Source organism: Macaca nemestrina, chromosome 2 (assembly GCF_043159975.1).
Source record: "Macaca nemestrina isolate mMacNem1 chromosome 2, mMacNem.hap1, whole genome shotgun sequence".
NCBI classification, from domain to species: Eukaryota; Metazoa; Chordata; class Mammalia; order Primates; family Cercopithecidae; genus Macaca; species Macaca nemestrina.
In genome coordinates, this window is record NC_092126.1 from 150,537,631 (window position 1) to 150,556,423 (window position 18,793).

The 18,793-nt window shown below is 42.8% G+C and overlaps 1 protein-coding gene across 2 annotated transcripts in view; it reads right to left on the reverse strand.

Annotated features, from left to right (window-relative positions):
• The window catches only part of LOC105477714 (vestigial like family member 4), a 162,066-nt gene that overhangs the window by 131,546 nt on the left and 11,727 nt on the right, over window positions 1–18,793 (reverse strand). For both annotated transcript variants that reach the window (XM_011734378.2, XM_011734379.2), the window contains exon 2: window positions 13,457–13,533. In XM_011734378.2, the coding sequence (XP_011732680.1) occupies window positions 13,457–13,520 (64 nt within the window). In that variant the 5' untranslated portion in view covers window positions 13,521–13,533. The remainder of the gene's footprint in view (window positions 1–13,456; window positions 13,534–18,793) is intronic.

The window sequence follows — 18,793 nt, forward strand, 5'->3', positions numbered from 1 at the left end:
GACCCCTTCCTATTGGTGGTTGTTAGTCACTGTAAACTCAGCTCTTAATTCCCCCCTTTTCTTCTGCACCTGTGTTTTGAGTTATAATTGTTTTGTTTTTGTTTTCCTTTTGTCAATATAATACCATCTGTTTTCAGTCTTCCAGGAATTCCTCATAACTTTTAGTTTACTAGAGGTAGGCATCCTTTCAAATTTTCTAATACTGTTACAGATGTTTTAAAATATTCACCTTTTGTTATTAAAAAATATTTTTGGCAAGAGGGAAGCTGGATGCATGTGTTCAGTCTGCCATTTTACTCTAAAAATCCAGACTGTCCTCCTGAATGCCTAAATATTTTTTTCTAATTTAAAATGCTTTATTCAAAGCACCCTAAACTAGTAATTTGCTAGGGAACTGAAAAATATTCCTCTTCACTCTGCTTGCTAGTGAACAGAACAGAATTTTGGCCTCTTGAATTCATTTTAAAAGTAACCGCAGTCTAGTTAAACAAGGTAAGGTCCACAAAAGAAAAGACATTTGAGCAACATTTTCCAAAGAGAGAAAAAAACCACATATATGTAAGGTTTGACGAGACAGGCAGTCCTAGAAGAATAAATGATACTTAACCAGATTTCAAATGTAAAGATTTATTTATTTACAAGGAATCAAAAGTTTGATCCAATAAAAAGGCAGTTACAATAAATCTAAAGCCACTAAGGATGTAAGTTTGATTTTTCAAGCTTGATTTGATTTCTATAAAAGTATAAACCCCAAATATATTGCTTCTACACGTTATATGCACATCAGATGCCAAGTCAACAACTATTTCATAAATGTATAACATCAATCTTCAAGAAAGCAAAAAAATACAAAGAAAAGATGTGGACTTTGTCTTTTAAAAACAGAAAATCTGAATGGGAAAAAACTACACACATATCCAAATTAATTTCCACACAGAGATAATGACAGATGTAAAAGATGGTGTCATGTTACATCCTACCTTTTCGGCTCTTACAGAATTGCTACAGTAATTCACAAGTATGGTGAGGGAAGGAAAGTAGCTGAAAGAGGTTTTTTTTTTTTTTTAAATCTACTGTTATTTTTGGTTTTACTAATGGAAGTATTGAGACTAGAACAAAAAGCCCATACTAGATAGATACTTACCTGACCAATCCTGGCAAGAGGACTATCGTCTCACTCACAAGGAATTTTAAAAATCTGGAAGTCTTACAGAAAAATCCAGGTTTCCAGTTTGTTTTGAGTAACCAGAAAAGTTGACAAATCCAGCCCCACATTCCTACGGGAAATCATAAGCTGGAGCCAGTGGTGTGCTGGTAAATGTTAACAACTGGTTCTCTATAGAAGAAAAACAAAAGCAAAAGCCCCTGACCTGTATAGCATTTGCCATGGTGTAAATATTCCCATCACGGCTGATTTCAAGCTCCCAAGGTGATGCCTGGAAATGACAGGCACAATCAGCTCATGGACAACAGTGGCTGGAGCTGAGTGGTGGCTGCCCCTTGGACAGGAGTTACGGGCCTTCAGTCCTCACTGCTCCCTACAGTCTTTTTTTTTTTTTTTTTTTTTTTTTTTTTTTTGAGACAGAGTCTCGCTTAGTCGCCCAGGCTGGAGTGCAGTGGCGCGATCTCGGCTCACTGCAAGCTCCGCCTCCCGGGTTCACGCCATTCTCCTGCCTCAGCCTCCCGAGTAGCTGGGACTACAGGCGCCCGCCGCCTCGCCCGGCTAATTTTTTGCATTTTTAGTAGAGACGGGGTTTCACAGTGTTAGCCAGGATGGTCTCGATCTCCTGACCTTGTGATCCGCCCGCCTCGGCCTCCCAAAGTGCTGGGATTACAGGCGTGAGCCACCGCGCCCGGCCTCTCCCTACAGTCTTACAGTGGCTGCTCCCTGCCCTGGCACCAGCCTGCCCCACCCCTTTCTCTCTCTTCACCCCCAAGAACTCCTGAGCCAGATCCAAGCTGGTGGTAGGCCTGGACACAATGTCCTCCTAATTCTCATCAGATCACATGGAAAAATCATTGCTTAGGTACCACATTTTAGGAGGGACACTGCCAAGCCTGAATAGGTGAAGACAGCAATGAGCTCAGAAGACATCCCCGACACAGGATGGTTGACAGCACTGGAGATGTTCACACCAGGTACTGACTGGGGCAGTGACTCTCAAGATGCAGAGAGAAGAGATGATGGGGAGGGAGAAGTGCGTCAAATGAAAAAAAAAAAAAAAAAAAAAAAAAGAACCACTTCATCCAAAAATTCTTGACTCTGATATGTTAAATTGAATTGCAAATGACATTAACCATCCATAACACTTTTATGTGCACTGAAGGAAAATATGGATCTCTAAGGATTGTGGAACATTGTTTAAAGGAAACAGTCACCCTCCTCGAGTGTCTAAAGAGCTATTCAGTGGAAGAATCTATTTTCAGCATCCATTATGCTAATTAACAAGGCATGTTATTTTCACCAGTGGATATCCAATTTCTAACATTTATTATGCTAATTTGATCTGATATAAAACCATAAAAATAGCACAGACACTGGTAGTAGCTGTCTCTGGAGGGCAGCCATTCTGATGAAAGGCCAGATGTCTAGCCCTGGATACCCCCATCTAGAGAATGGCTTAAATAAGCACCTAACACTAACCCACCTGATGTTTTATGAAGCTTTTTGAATTAGAATAGACTACTGGGAGATGATATTTTTTGATGTCATTGTTCACAAAAGGGAAGTAACTGAAAGCGCCAACCTTTAGAAAGGACAGTAATATCAGTGCTTATTTTAAAACCAAGGGGAGCTTAGGAACATGGTCCAGTCAGAGGAGGAGTGCTCCCCTGTGGTGCCTGAAACACTCCACTATCCACAGCTGCCAGCACTCACCTGGAACTACTGTTCTGATGACCCCAGCAGCAATGCACAATTCAGTGCCCCAGCACCAAAGGAGGAAAGAAGACAGAAGTTTGTTTGGGTTGGCTGTTTTTTTTTTGGGGGGGGGGATGTTTATATTACTTTAATCTTGCATTAGTCATCCAGCTTCTCCTAATTTTTCTTCTCTTAACTTTTCCTCTGATACCTCCCCTACCCAGTCTACTGCAAAGGCTCTTGCTCTAAGAAGTAATGAAAATAGGCCAGGCGCAGGGTCTCACACCTGTAATCCAAGCACTTTGAGAGGCTGAGGTAGCGGATCACTTGAGCACAGGAGCTCAAGACCAACCCGGGAGACATGGCAAGACTGTCTCCACCAAAAATACAAAAAATTAGCTGGATGTGGTGGTGTGCACCTGTGGTTCCAGCTACTCAAGAGGCTGAGGTGGGAGGATCACTTGAGCCCTGGGAGGCGGAGCTTGCAGTGAGCCAAGACTGTGCCACCGCGCTCCAGCCTGAGCAACACAGCGAGACCCTGTCTCAAAAACAAAAAAAAAAGTAAATGAAAATGTTTTGTAAACTACAAAGTATTATCAAATAGAAATAGTATTCCTTGGAATTTGTGTATTATTAATAGTAACAGTGATCATTAAAATGAGTCCTTTCTGCTAGTGTTTAATAAATTAATTCCTTAGAGGTAAGTCTCCCTCCAGGGGCTACTTCATTACCAATAAATGTTTACTAAATGCCCACCATCTGCACCAAATGGTAGATGCTTGGAATACAAAAGCAGAAGGGAGCAGGATTCTCGCCTTCAACAGGCAAGGATCTCCTATAGACTCACAGCATCTTAGGCCATCCTTCAAGTCTGGCCACCCTCCCTATGACAATCCCTTCTATGTTGCCTCTGAACAAGGGTTACCTTGTTTCTAATTAAACGCTTTGGCAAAGTGGGCTCTCCTTACCTGGTAAAGCAGCCCTTTTCACCTGATATGTTCAGTTAGCTGAGGTACTTACTGGGAAAGAAAACTCCATACATATGAAGGGGAGTCCTGTGGCAGTGCGCACCTGAGCCATCACACACACAAGATGGCAGAGCCATGAACGGGGGACGAAGGACAGTCCCCGAGCACATGCCACCACACGTCCTGAACGTACGGCTGGTTATAGCTAGTTAATATTTTGGAAATGCTATTTTATTGGCTAGGAAGCCTTTTCCAAATGAAAATCTCTTTACTGATAGATTAGCGAAGGTAGTATAGAGGAGTTTTATTTATTTTTTTTTTTTAATCAGCAGAAAAGTCTTTCCCGTCCCCTGGGCAGACAGATAGCGGAGAATTATGGGCTTAGGTTTCACAGCCAGGCTGCTTCCGTTCAATTCTCAACACTGCCACGACCAGCTAAGTGTACTTGGGCAAACTACAGAAGCCCTATAAACCTCGGTTTCTTTATCTATAAAATGGGACTAATTATAGCACCTACTTAATAGGGGTGTTCTGAGAGCTGAATGAGATGATACTATAATCCTTAAACTGAGGTCCCCAGACAAACGCTAAGGAGTTCATGAGAAATTTTTACTTTCATTATTTCATGGAGAATCTTTTTTAAAATTTGACATAAGCATCCTCTGAATCAGATGGCTAGCTATTATGTCACCAAGTATTGCTATATAATTTCAGTGACTATGTTTGTATTTTTCCAGTCTAATGAAAAAAGAGGTCAGGTGCGGCAGCTCACGCCTGTAATCCCAGCACTTTGGGAGGCCAAGGCGGGTGGATCACTTGAGGTTAGGAGTTCAAGACCACCCTGGCCAACATGGTGAAACCCTGTCTTTATTAAAAAATACAAAAATTAGCTGAGCATGGCGGCCAGTACACATAATCCCAGCTACTGGGGAGGCTGAGTCAGGAGAATTGCTTGAATCTGTAAGGCAGAGGTTGCAGTAAGCCAAGATTGCGCCACCGTACTCCAGCCTGGGCAACAGTGAGACACTGTCTCAAAATAAAAGAAAGAAAAAAGGACAGAGACAAACCCAATATGAAACTGAGGCATCTGCACTAAGAAATAGTCAAATTATGTCACCACAATCTGTATGATGAAAAATTTTACAAGAGTTTGCAGGATGAAAGTGAAGGGGAAATTGCATTAAAGGGCAAGTGGCATGACAGGTAGGCTAACATTACAGAATCAAATCCGGCAGGCTGGCAGCAGATGCCACAGTCGTGGAACAGAGGCTTGGTTGTAGCAGATCTTCATCTACTGTGTCATGGCTAGCTTTTATTGGCTATATTTAATCTACAAATGTGTACTGTAGTTATGAAGTTGTAAAGAAACTACCAGCATAAGGGCCAGGTCCATTTTTGTGCTTTATATATTCAAGTAACATAATAAAGATAATCATATTGTACTTATGTAAGGGAATGTTCTCATTCTTTTTTTTTTTGAAATGGAATCTCACTCTGTTGCCTAGGCTGGAGTGCAGTGGTGCAATCTCGGCGCACTGCAACCTCTGCCTCCCAGGTTCAAGCAATTCCCTGCTTCAGCCTCCCGAGTAGCTGGGATTACAGGCACCAGCCACCACGGCCGGCTAATTTTTGTATTTTTAGTAGAGACAGTGTTTCACCATCTTGGCCAGGCTGGTCTCAAACTCCTGACCTCGTGATCCACCCACCAAGGCCTCCCGGAGTGCTGGGATTACAGGTGTGAGCCACCATACCCGGCCCAGGAATGTTCTCATTCTTAAGAAATGCACACTGAATTCTTTAGGAGTAAGGAGGAATGATACTGCCCACTTACTCTCATATATCTCAGGAAAAATAATATGCAAACATATATACATACCTGTGTGTGTGTATATATATATGTATACATATAACACATGTACAAAAAGACAGAGAGAACATGTGCATGAAGGAAATAGGGGGAGATACAAACAACTGGTGAATCTGGTTAAAGGACATGTGGTAGCCAAAGAACTACAGCTTCTCATAACTAGAGGGACTGTACTTAAATATTCAGATCCAGAGTTCCCCTAGGAGTATCATTAGACTAGTGACTCGTGTGGGGAAAGGGACCTGGTATCAGATGCACCTGAGAAGGCTTTGTCAGAATGCCTGCAAGTACCCCATCTCCTCTCTGAGGATTGCAGATAGCAGCAAGCCACTCTTTTTTTTTTTTTTTTTTTTTGAGACGGAGTCTCGCTCTGTCACCCAGGCTGGAGTGCAGTGGCCGGATCTCAGCTCACTGCAAGCTCCGCCTCCTGGGTTTAGACCATTCTCCGGCCTCAGCCTCCCGAGTAGCTGGGACTACAGGCGCCCGCCACCTCGCCCGGCTAGTTTTTTGTATTTCTTAATAGAGACGGGGTTTCACCGTGTTAGCCAGGACGGTCTCGATCTCCTGACCTCGTGATCCGCCCGTCTCGGCCTCCCAAAGTGCTGGGATTACAGGCTTGAGCCACCGCGCCCGGCCAGCAAGCCACTCTTATGGATGAAAATGCATGGCACAACCCTCTGGTATTTTAGGATATTAAAGTAAAACTCACTGATGCAGTGATCAGATAAGCCTCCAAATTATCAGAAATGATCACCGAAGAAGTCCTTAATGAACACTACAGAAGAGTTGGCACAAAAAGGAAACAAAGGCCATGTTATATTGAGCATTATTTTTAGACCTAACTTTTCTAAAGTGCAACTTTACAAAACCAGGAGTCCTCGAAATACAGAGAGACACAGACAGACATAGACAACAAAACAACAACTGCACTTCCCGTCTGGGCTTTCCTGAAGAAATTCTCCCAGAGTTGCACACACAGTTGCTACAAAGCAAGAATACAGTGCTCTTTCCCTCACGAAGGGAAAACCAGACTTAACACCAAGACTCCAAGGGGAATGGGCAGGAATGACATCAGTATGTTGTTCTCTTTCCAGGGCACCAGAGGACTTGGCACTCTGATCACAAGCAAACACAACCACTCCATTAGAGGCAGTTCCTCCCTATTCTAAGCCTGTATTATTCCCGGGTTTTCGAGTCAGTACTCTAGAAAATGGTCACTCCCTTTGGTGAAACCTATTTGTCTCCCTCCTGTGCTCTGGGACATGCCTGCCCCTTTGCTGTACCATGCGTCAATCAAGTCTGCCTTGGAGATGCTGATCTACTCCAGCATGTCTGAATATTACCGGCTCCTTTTATTTTCATGGCCCATGTAGCAGTCAGATCATCCCAGTACATACAACAGAGAAGCCAGGAGTAAGTTTATCCCATGAAGGAGATGTAAACCAAATCATGTTTTTTCAAACTCTGGGTTCCCATGCATTAGTGGATCCTAAAATCAATGTAAGGAGCCATGACTCAACTTCTATTTAAATAGAGTGCAGACCAGAAAAGACACATCAAACTGCACTGTGCAAAGTAAGGGTAACTGTTGTCTCCTCTTTTTATTTTTTTAAACATATTTTAGAGACAGGGTCTCACTCTGTGGCCTAGGCTGGAGTGCAGTGGCACCATCATAGCTCACTGTAGGCTAGTGCTCCCAGGCTCAGGTGATCCTCCCACCTCAGCCTCCCAAGTAGCTGGGACCCCGCCGGGTATGTGCCACCCACGCCCGCCTAATTTTTAAATTTTTTTATAGAGATGGGGGTCTCATTTTGTTGCCTGTGCTGGTCACAAAACTCCTGGGCTCAAGTGACCCTCCCACCTTGGTCTCCCAAAGTGCTGGGATTAGAGGTGTAAGCCACCACGTGAGCCAGTACTGTCTCTTAAAACTTCTGGATTGGTCATCTCAGTATACGTATATGAGGATCGCAATATGAAATGGCTTTTTTGAGACAGGGTCTTGCTCTGTGGCCCAGGCCTGAGGGTAGTGGCGCAATCATAGCTCACTGCAGCCTTCAACTCCTGGGCTCAAGCCATCTTCTTGCCTCAGCCTCTGGAGTAGATGGGACTATAGGCACACACCACCACACCCAGCTAATTTTTTTTTGTTTTTTTCTTTTTGGAGAGATGAGGTCTTCCTATTTTTCCCAGGCTAGTCTCAAACTCCTGGGCTCAAGCAATCCTCCCTCCTCAGCCTGCCAAAGTGCTGGCATTACAGGCATGAGCCACCATGCTCAGCCTAAAATGCTTTTTCACTGTGTGCCACAGTCAACAATATTCAAAAGCCACAGTATTAGATGCTGAGAGAAAAGGAGAGAGAGACAGAAGAATCAGGAGTGGGCCCAGCTGAACTAGTCACAGGAGCAAATCCCATAAGAGGTTCACCTGGTTGATGCACAAGCTGACCAGAAGTCATCATGATCTTGAGGAAAGAAATCTATCAGAGAAAACAGTATGTAAGTGCAACTAAACATTACGTTATCATTAATCTGATCTGGTTTGCTTTCCTTTTTTAAGGCAAATATCAACTACAACCTAGAAATATCAACATATTCCATATAAGGGGGCCATGTGTCCCCATAATAATAAAAGCTTGGGCTCTTAGGAATGCTTACTTGAAAGGATTATGGTAATCAATGTTTCATCAATTAGTCAACCTTCAATAATCATCTCCAAACAAGGAATTAGTGAATTTCTTGGGGCAGATGCAAATGCAACCCCTGCAAAATCTGCTGTCCTTGCCACATCACTCATACCAGCTCCGTCCAGCCTTTCTGATCATCTGCATATTCATTCAAAAGCACTATCTTCTCCACCAAAACCCTCAAAGTTTTAATTTAAAATTATTTTAATCTAAGTGAGGAAGTCAGCGGATGCAATTAGATCTTAAAATTAGAAGATATGGTAACCAAACATAACGATTTTGTAAACACTGCAATAAAATGGAATATCGTGTTAAAGACATGCCAAGGTGTTGTTTTATACATTAGCACCAAGCACCTTGCCCTCCCATTTTCATCAATTTACCCTAGTAAGAAACAGCTGGAGGCTGGCACAGTGGCTCACACCTGTAATCCTAGCACTTTGGGAGGTCAAGGCGGGTGGATTGCCTGAGCTCAGGAGTTCAAGACCAGCTTGGGCAACATGGTAAAACCCCGCCTCTACAAAAACACAAAAAATTAGCTGGGCATGGTGACATATGCCTGTAGTCCCAGTTGTTCAGCAAGCTGAGGCACAAGAATCATTTGAACCCGGGAGACAGAGATTGCAGTGAGCCGTGATCACACCACTGCATTCCAGCCTGGGCGACAGAGTAAAACTCTGTCCCCAAAAAAAAACCAGCTGGAAAAAAGTTGGGACTTCCCAGCACCAGTATCACCAACCACTGAAAGGAGAGGTTCCTCAAGCACAAGGAAGAACACCAATCTCAAGTTGTATTTCCATTCAGTACCTTCCAGGGTTACCCTAGACACTGATTACATCAATGTCTCATGAGCAGTGGAAAGATTATTTTAAGTAAATTTATCCCTTCTAGGCCATCCAGATAAGTGACTATTGTGTTACTACAAAACCACCATTTTACTATTTATTTTAGCTCTACAGTATACTATTGAGATATTTCTTTTATTCTCCACTAGTAGACACACTGAAGCCTTAATACTATCGGTATTACAGACTCAAGTCATAATAGGTACTGTTCCCTTCAAAATGCTGAAACAATAACATCCTCAAAAATGCCCAAGTTTTCAGTTCTCCAGGAGCAAAGGAAAAGAGAATCATTTAGGTCACCTTGATGAGTTGGGAAACTGATCTCAAGTAGTAGAACATTTTTCTGTTTGTAATAAGAGGCCCAAATCAGATTATATTCACAAGGCTTTTTTAAAGTGTTGAGGAGAATGTTAACCTCCCCTAAAGTCTGAGAGCAATTTACAACAAAAGCTAAAATAGAATTAATGTAGGGCAGAGAAAGCTGAGTCAGGCTGAACCAGCCCAAATAAGTCTAAGAAATCAACTGAAAGACACTGAAACCTAATGTTCAACTTTGTGTACAAATTTTTTGACTTTTCACACACTTACATAATAACAATTAGGTAAGAAAATACAACGCCTGGTTTTCGAGCTCTGCATACTTGAGAGTGGTACACAGAACACAACAGTAAGAAAAGTCTCCCAAAAATGTTAATAATAATTAAAGACAGCTTTGAACTGTTTTCCACTTACTCAAATGTAAAAAATGACCCTAAGAAGCTGAAACCATGACACAAGGGATTCTAGAATTATGCCAGCCCATCCCTAAAGCAGCTGGAGTCATTAGAGTCAGAAGAATGTTCGGCTAGGCATGGTAGCTCACACCTGTAATCACAGCAGTTTGGGAGGCCAAGGCTGGTGGACTGCTGGAGGCCAGGAGTTTGAGACCAGCCTGGGCAACATGATGAAACCCCATCTCTACAAAAAAAAAAAAAAAAGAAAGAAAAAGAAAAATTAGCCAGGTGTGGTGGTACACGCCTGCAATCTCAGCTACTCAGGAGGCTAAGGCAGGAAGATTACTTGAGCCTGGAAGGCAGAGGTTGCAATGAGCTGAGATCACACTAATGCACTCCAGCCTAGGTGACAGAGCAAGTCCCATCTCAAAAAAAAAATTTAAAAAAAGGAGAATGAAACTATTCTCTGATTTGTTAGAGCCTTACATGGGAATTTATCCTCATTCTTCAAAAACACCAATGGGCTGTTAAGAGTTCCTTTCTCCCTTAGCAGTATCATTTTGTTTCTCCAAAAACAGCTCTCCCAAACCATAGGTTCCAAAGGGAGTCTTGTATCTACATTACTAACTGTGCTTGTCCCCGCTTCTATACATTTTACAGCCACAAGAGTCTGCACACAAACGTATTCATGAGTCCTATGAAGGCAGGGACTGCCCCTTCTTTATCTTTATCTGCCCCTCATATGTAAGGGTTCAATCATCACTCACTAAATTGAAAACTAGATAGGCCTCCAACTGGAACAGAATGATCAAAAGAGAAGAGAAGAAAGTCTTTACTCTCCCCACTCAAAGACACAAAGGGTTACCCTGAGGTCATTATTTCTATTTATCATTGTATAAACAGTATTTTGTTTTATTGATCCTAACTAAAGTTGGGCATTGTAAAAGAGAGAAATTCAAACTACTACCTTATATAAAAACTTCTAAACTAACTATATTGGTATTCAACAAAGTTTGCAAATAGCTATTCAAGTCAGCCACTTCTCCAGGGTCCTCACTGCTCCCTACAGTCTTACAGTGACTGCTCCCTGCCCTGGCAACAGCCCACCCCACCCCTTTTTCTCCCTTCACCCCCAAGAACTCCTGAGCCAGAACCAAGCTGGTGGTAGGCCTGGACACAATGTCCTCCGAATCCTCATCAGATCACATGGAAAAATCATTGCTTAGGTACCATAGTTTAGGAGGGGCACTGCCAAGCCTGGGTAGGTGAAGACAGCAATGAGCTCAGAAGACATCCCCGACACAGGATGGTTGACAGCACTGGAGATAGGTGCTATCCAATTGTAGAAAATCACAATGTATTGCAATCTTAGAGGAATAAAGGAGTTTTGTTGTTGTTTAGATAAAAAGCCTTCAGCCTGAGCTGCGTCTCCCAAGCTCCAATTCCTCAGATTCCCACTTAACATCCTTCAACTTCAACTTCTTTAGTAAGGGATAATTATACCTCACCATCAGGTGGTTATATCCTCACAACAATCAAAAGCTAAGTAAGTGTGAATTATACAAGAGGTTGAAAAAACCTTACTAGCTACCTCACCCAGTCACTGGTAGAATGATGATCTTGTAGGGGTGGTGGTGGGAGGGTAGGAAGACACAGACGCATGGTGATAAGGTTTGGATATTTGTCTCCTCCAGATCTCATGTTAGAATGTGATCCTCAATGTTGGAAGCAAGGCCTAGTGGGAGGTGTTTGGGTCATGTGGGGTGAATCCCTCATGAATGGCACAGTGATGAGTGAGTTCTCACTTTATTAGTTCACTCAAGAGCTGGTTGTTTAACAGAGCCTGGCACCTCTTCCTCTTTCTTGCCCCTCCTCTCACATACGACATGCCTGCTCTCCGTCTCCTTCTGCCAGGAGTAAAGCTCTCTGAGGCCACCCCAGAAGCTAAGCAGACACTGGTGCCATGCTTGGACAGCCTACAGCACCATGAGCCAATTAAACTTCTTTTCTTAATAAATCACCCAGTTCAGGTATTCCTTTACAGCAATGTCAATGGACTAACACACGTGTTAATACAGAAGACTGGGAGAAGCACTATCAGAAGCCAACAATGTGCCAGGAGAGAGGGCATGGCAGCCCCAACCAGGAGTCAAAAGCTAATCAGTAAGCTCAGTACACACCACAGCCCATTAATCCTCATGAACACTTTGTAAGTAGGCATTGTTGCTCCATGTTACCAATGAGAAAACTAAGGCTTAGAAAAATAAAAGTCTAACAGCCAGTAGAGAGGCAGACCTCAGATTTTAAGGACATGCACTTGCTGTCTGCCAATCCATGAAGGACTAAACTGGAAGGAGCTCATCTTCGAGAACTTATAATGTACAAAACCTCAACCTAAATTTTTCGTTGTTATTAATATTTTAGTACTTAGAAAAAGAACTGTTCCTACATGAAACAGTAATTCTTACAATACTGTTTAGCAAGTAACCGTAACTTTGAACATTTAAAAATAAATATATTGTTGGATGAGCAGGAAAATCACTTTAAAATGTTGTAGAATAATCTTCCAATATTGTTCCTTTCACCCATCCCTCAAACTACACTAATGAACATTTTTTTCTCCCAGTATTTGCTCTTTCTCAGCAATGCAAACATAATTTGCATGACTGTTTTCCATTATGACACATACTGTACAATTCCAATGACATAAATGACATTCAATGATTTTTTCCATCTCTAGCTCTCTACTAGTCAATTAGTCTATCAACTAACACATATTTATCTCAGCATCTGAGACACATAACGGGTATCTTCATTCCAGATCACTGACAGTCACCTGAGAAGGAAAGAATGACCTACAGTTAACAGTTCAAACTCTAGCATACAAAGTTAAAATACCAATTAAGGCCAGGCGTGGTGGCTCACGTCTGTAATCCTAGCACTTTGGGAGGCTGAGGTGGATGGATCATTTGAGGTCAGGAGTTCGAGACCAGCCTGGCCAACATGGTGAAACCCCGTCTCTACTAAAAACACAAAAAAATTAGCTGGGCATGGTGGCAGGCACCTGTAATCCCAGCTACTTGGGAGGCTGAGGCAGGAGAATCACTTGAACCTGAGAGATGGAGGTTGCAGTGAGCTGAGACTGCAACACTGCAATCCAGTGTGGGTGACAGAGTAAGACTCCATCTCAAATAAATAAATAAAAAAAAACAAAATACCAGTTAAATACCAGTACCCATACTTGAGTCCAGGAGTTTGACACCAGCCTGAACAACACAGCATGATCCCATCTAAAAAAAAAAAAAAAAAAACAGTATCCATAGTTAAATGCCAGTGAAAAGACTTACATGTTTTTGAAAATACAAATGAGGATGTGAAGCTGTTATCTCTAAGGAAAACCACCAAAATTAATAGCAAATAGCCAGAAAACCATGTAGAGAAGCACGTAATTTTGTTATGGAGCAGGAGACAAGGGATCAATAAAACACTTAAGCTATTTTATAATAGACTCCTCACTTACGTTTTTCGTCATCAGCATGCACCAGAGATGCTGCCCTGGACAAAACATCCAATGGCGTCTCCATTCCTGGTTGGAGCCTAGAAGGAAAAAATAAAAGAGGAAAAAATAATTTAAACAGAATTCAAAAGACTCTTAGAATCCTAGTCATTAACAGAATGAGTCCTCAACCAAATGCAAATCATTCTTCTAAGGATGAAATTCTTCCCACATGAAGAAACAGGATGGGCTTGGTTCAGGGAGAGAGAAAAGGGTTAAATTCCATTTAGTCTACTAAGCTAAACTTTGCCAACTCCAGGAAGCAGCTGATGTAGCAACTAAAAGAAGGGATATTGTGAATATTCATGCCCATGTTATTTGGTGCTTATGTTTATGTGTATGCATAACATGCCTGTATAGACATGCCCAATAAAAGAAAGGTTTTCAGAACAAAGGCTGCTCTATGAACACAGCATCACTACCAGTGAGGTGGTGATGCAGCTGAACAGAGGTGCAGCTTAACACACACCACATACTCATGGAAAGCTGTGTGAGAATCCCACTGGTAGGTTAAACAATATTTTAAGTCCAATAAGAATCTTTATGTTAAAATGTCACGTTTTGTATAATAGTACACAATCACCACCTATCATCAATTTATCTAGCATCATGTTTTTTAATAAGACTGGATTTTTATTGTTTCCTTAAATTACAGCATACTATAAAAGTTAAAACAGCAAAAGATTTAAAGTTGGAGGAAAGCCCTGGAAAACCAGAATGCTTTTGCCCAGTTTCCCTTTTCTGGGTTATTTAAACACACACACACGGTTACTGGCACATACACCCTACTAGCTCACCAACTGAGAAAAACAACTCCTTAACTGTACCACTTTACAGACACTTGGAATTTATTCAGCATTCTTCAACACTTATGGAGTACCTACTACGTATGCACCGGTCACAACATGTGGCAGACCAGCTTTTCTTTGTAATATTCATTCCTCAGGCCTCCAAAGAAACATTGATTCGCCATGCAAGGTAGCTCACGCCTGTAATCCCAGCACTTTGGAGGGCCAAGGCGGGCAGATCACTTGAGGTCAGGAGTTCAAGAGTAGCCTGGCAAACACGGTGAAACCCCATCTCTATTAAAATTACAAAAAATTAGGCTGGCCGCGGTGGCTCACGTCTGTAATCCCAGCACTTTGGGAGGCCGAGACGGGAGGGTCACCTGAGGTCAGGAGTTCGAGACCAGCCTGAACAACATGGAGAAACCCCATCTCTACTAAAAATACAAAAAAAATTAGCCGGGCATGGTGGCCCATGCTTGTAATCCCAGCTAATCCGAAAGCTGAGGCAGGAAAACCCAGGAGGCAGAGGCTGCGGTGAGCCGAGATTGAACCATTGCACTCCAGCCTGGGCAACAAAAGTGAAACTCTGTCTCAAAAAAAAAAAAAAAAAAAAAGGAAAGGAAAAAAAGAAACATCGATCCCTGATCATGCAATATGACTTCATTAATTAAACATTAAATATCTAGGAGAAGCTCCAGGCAGGAAAAATAAGCAGGAGCTTCCAATCTGCATGGGAGACAGGCCACCAAGACATCTAGCTTAAGGCAGCATTCTTCCAAAGCATTCTGCACTGGGTGTTCATATTCTGTGAGAAAAAAAGTTTTTCTATGGTAAATAAGGTTGAGGAAGCCTGGAGTAAACCCAGCTAAGCAGCGTGTTTTCCTCCCCGTGCCTTTAATCTCCCGTTGTGGGGACAGATAGCCCTGCCTGCACACGCGAAACCTCGTAGACATCATGAGCCATTTTTAACCTGAAACGCATCTCAGGGAAACCTGGGGAAATATTGGGTTAGGGCAAAATGTGCCAAGCGTCAAAACAGTGCTAGAAACAAAGTCCTACAGAAATACAGATGAATTCTGAAAGGCTTTGTGAAGAAAACAGAACTTGAGCGGGGCCTTTGAAGAACGAATAGGAAAGTTCCTCCCCCAGAAGGGAAGAACAGAAGCAGAATCGGTTTAACAACATGCTGCCCAAATCGCCTACAAGAGTGAAACGGGGAGAGAAAGTAAGCGACAAGGATGGGAATTTAGACTGGGACCACATCGTGGAAGGACTGAGGGCTTTGACGGGACCCGGGCTTGACATGCACGAAGAAGCCACTGAAAACTCCGTCTGAGCAGAAAAGCGGCTTCGCCGTCCATGCGTTCTGGGCAAGTTATCCTGGCGGCACCACATGGAACGGAGTAGAGCTCGGGAAGCTGAGCACAGGGCGGACAACGGGAAAGCCAAAGCCGTGGACTGGCACGCAGAGGGCAGCGAGGGGCACGGGCACGGGAGCCGCGGGGACGCAGGAAAACGGAGAGGCGGAGCTCACTGAGCTTGGCAGGCAGAGAGGGGAGGGGAGGGCCATGGAAGACTAAGAGTGGCGGGGAGGCAACGACCTCCTAAACCACGCACACGTCTTCTTTTTCAGAGAAGGGAGAATGGGTAAAAGCAGAGGTCTAAGAGGGAAAACCTAATAGTGCTCACATTCCTGATCTTTGTAGAACAGAAAAGACCATCTCCTGAGAGGAAGGATTTGTGAACTTGTTCAACAATGGAGAAAACCAACAAGGGTCTGGAATTGACAGAAAAAATTTTGCTGAACTCCCAAGAACTAGGTAATATTCTCTTCACCCAAGCCCGTTTCCTATTCAGGAAAGATCTGGGTTTAAAATCTTGTGATTTGGTCGAGACCATCCTGGCTAACACGGTGAAACCGTGTCTCTACTAAAAATACAAAAAATTAGCCAGGCGTGGTGGCAGATGCCTGTAGTCCCAGCTATTGGGGAGGCTGAGGCAGGAGAATGGCGTGAACCCGGGAGACGGAGCCGGCAGCGAGCCGAAACCACGCCACTGCACTCCAGCATGGGTGACAGAGCTAGACTCCGTCTCAAAAAACAAAAAAAAGGGTCTTGTGATTAGGGGTAGTAACTGCTGATAAGCATCCTACTCTGCAATAATACAGCATTTAGACTTATAATTCTCTAAATTAATTTTACCCCATTAAGTTAAAGGACAATGCTTTCAAAATTCTAGACCTAAATAGATTAATACACATCTTAGGTTATATAAAGTATGCACAGAAACAAAATATCAAAGCATAAAAGCATCAAATGACATAAGGTAGACCCAGAATTCTAGCACAGTGGGAAGATTAGACATTTAGGTTTATACAGATGCTATGAAATCCTAAACCTCCTAAACCCCCAAGCAAATTACATTCGAAGTAGGTGGATAAGACAATGGGTGTTAAACGTTCATCCACAAGGCACCTGCCATCTGCTGCAACCTTATTAATGAAATCAACCAATGTTTATTATATAATTATTCTAAGCTCAGCAAAGTGCCCAGGAAAGGTTAAGGAGAAATAGAAGATAGATCTTGGCTTTCAAGGAGTCATGCTCTTGTTCAGAAACTAAAGTTTATAGGATAGGATAATGACAGGCAAAATTAAAAAGAGGATAATCAAAGACTAAATATGATTTAAAACTAAAATGGGTATTGTGTGATAAAAAGAGATGTATTTGCCTTGTACACATCTATTTTTTGTTTGGGGGTGGTTTGTGGATATGTGTGTGTTTCAAAAAGCCACTTGGAAAGTTTCCTTCCCTGGTTGCCCGCAGTCACTCTCCTCTCTGGCCTCCCTTACCTTCCAGGATCACACTGTGTTTCTGTATACTTCCTGGGTACAAGGACCCTGTCTTATCCCCAGTGCAGTCATTCTGAGTCAACACTCTGAGGAAAGGCACAAGGGCAGGAATGAGCACCTGGGACAGGTGGCCAGACCTGCCTGGTTAGAAGTGAAAATCCACGTTAAGAAGCAGCAGAAGCTAAATTCAGGTGAGCCTGATGCGGGTGGCCTTAGGAAAGAGCTGACAGCTGGCCTTCAGGTTTATACTTAATGTCATAGGTAACAGGCAGTTGTCATCATCTGTCCCTGAGCTGGCCCGTGACATGATGTTCACACTATTTTAGTTTAGAAGTTCCATGAGTCTAGGCACGTGGCTCACGCCTATAGTCCCAGCACTTTAGGAGGCTGAAGCAGAAGAATTGCTTGAGCTCAGCAGTTGGAGAACAGCCTGGGCAACATAGTGAGACCCTATTTCTACAAAAAAATTTAAAAAATAAAAAATGAGCTGGAAGTGGTGGCATGGGCCTATGGTCCCAGTTACTCAGGGAGCTGAGGTGGGAGGATCACTTGAGCATGGAGGGTTGAGGCTGCAGTGAGCCATAACTGCACCACTGCACTCCAGCCTGGGCAACAGAGCCAGATCCTGCCTCAAAAAAAAAAAAAGAAGAAGAAGAAGAAGAAGAAGAAAAAGAAGTTCTGTGTAGAATGGTTTGACTGGAGAGGGTGACTCCAGAAGTTACTGGAGGTGGATCAGTTTAGTGAGGCTTCTGTAGGAAGCAGGTGTGAGATAAGGACAATACAGATGGGAAATGAGGGACAGAGACCAAGCGTTATCTAGCCACAGAAGAACAAAGCAAAGGTGGAAGATAACAGTTATTAAAAAAAAAAAAAAAAAGTCTCCCAGGCGGGTGTGGGAGCTCAGCCCCGTAATCCCAGTGCTGTAAGAGGCCAAGGCAGGAGGGTCGCCTGGGCCCAGGAGTTCCAGACCAGCCTGAGCAACAGAGAAATTTAGAAATTTAATCATTTCTACAAAAGATTAAAAAATTAGCCGGGCACAGGGACGTACGTACACCTATAGTCCCAGCTACTCAGGAGGCTGAGGTGGGAGGCTGCCTTGAAGCCAGGAGGTCGACGCTGCAGTGAGCTATGATCACACCACTGCACTCCAGCCTGAGTGACAGGGTGAGACCCCATTTCTAAAAAACAAACAAAAAGTCTTCTGAATTTTATGTCTTATATACATCCTATCCACAGCACTACATAAACCCAATAAAACATATTGATAATGTGGGAGGAAAAACCATGGCTACAGTATTAGCTGGAGGATCACACCACATTGAGAGGCAGATCAGCATCATGATTATTTCAGCATCAAATTAGCATCAGGATTAATATGAATCCAGGTAAACCACTTCCAATCTATGTGACCCTGGGAAATGACAAACTCTGTGTGTCTGTTTCCTCATCTGGAAAATGGGAATATTAATATTACCTCCCTCATACGGTTTTCTGAGAAGTGAATGGGCCTTAATATAGGTATTAAAATAATTATTTGCCAAAACATATGCAAATATATTAAATAAATCGCAAATGACAGTAAATGTACTGAAAATGACAGGGCACAGTCCACTACTTTAGCTAGCGTGATCTGGAAAGATTTCGCTGAAGAGATGAAAGGAA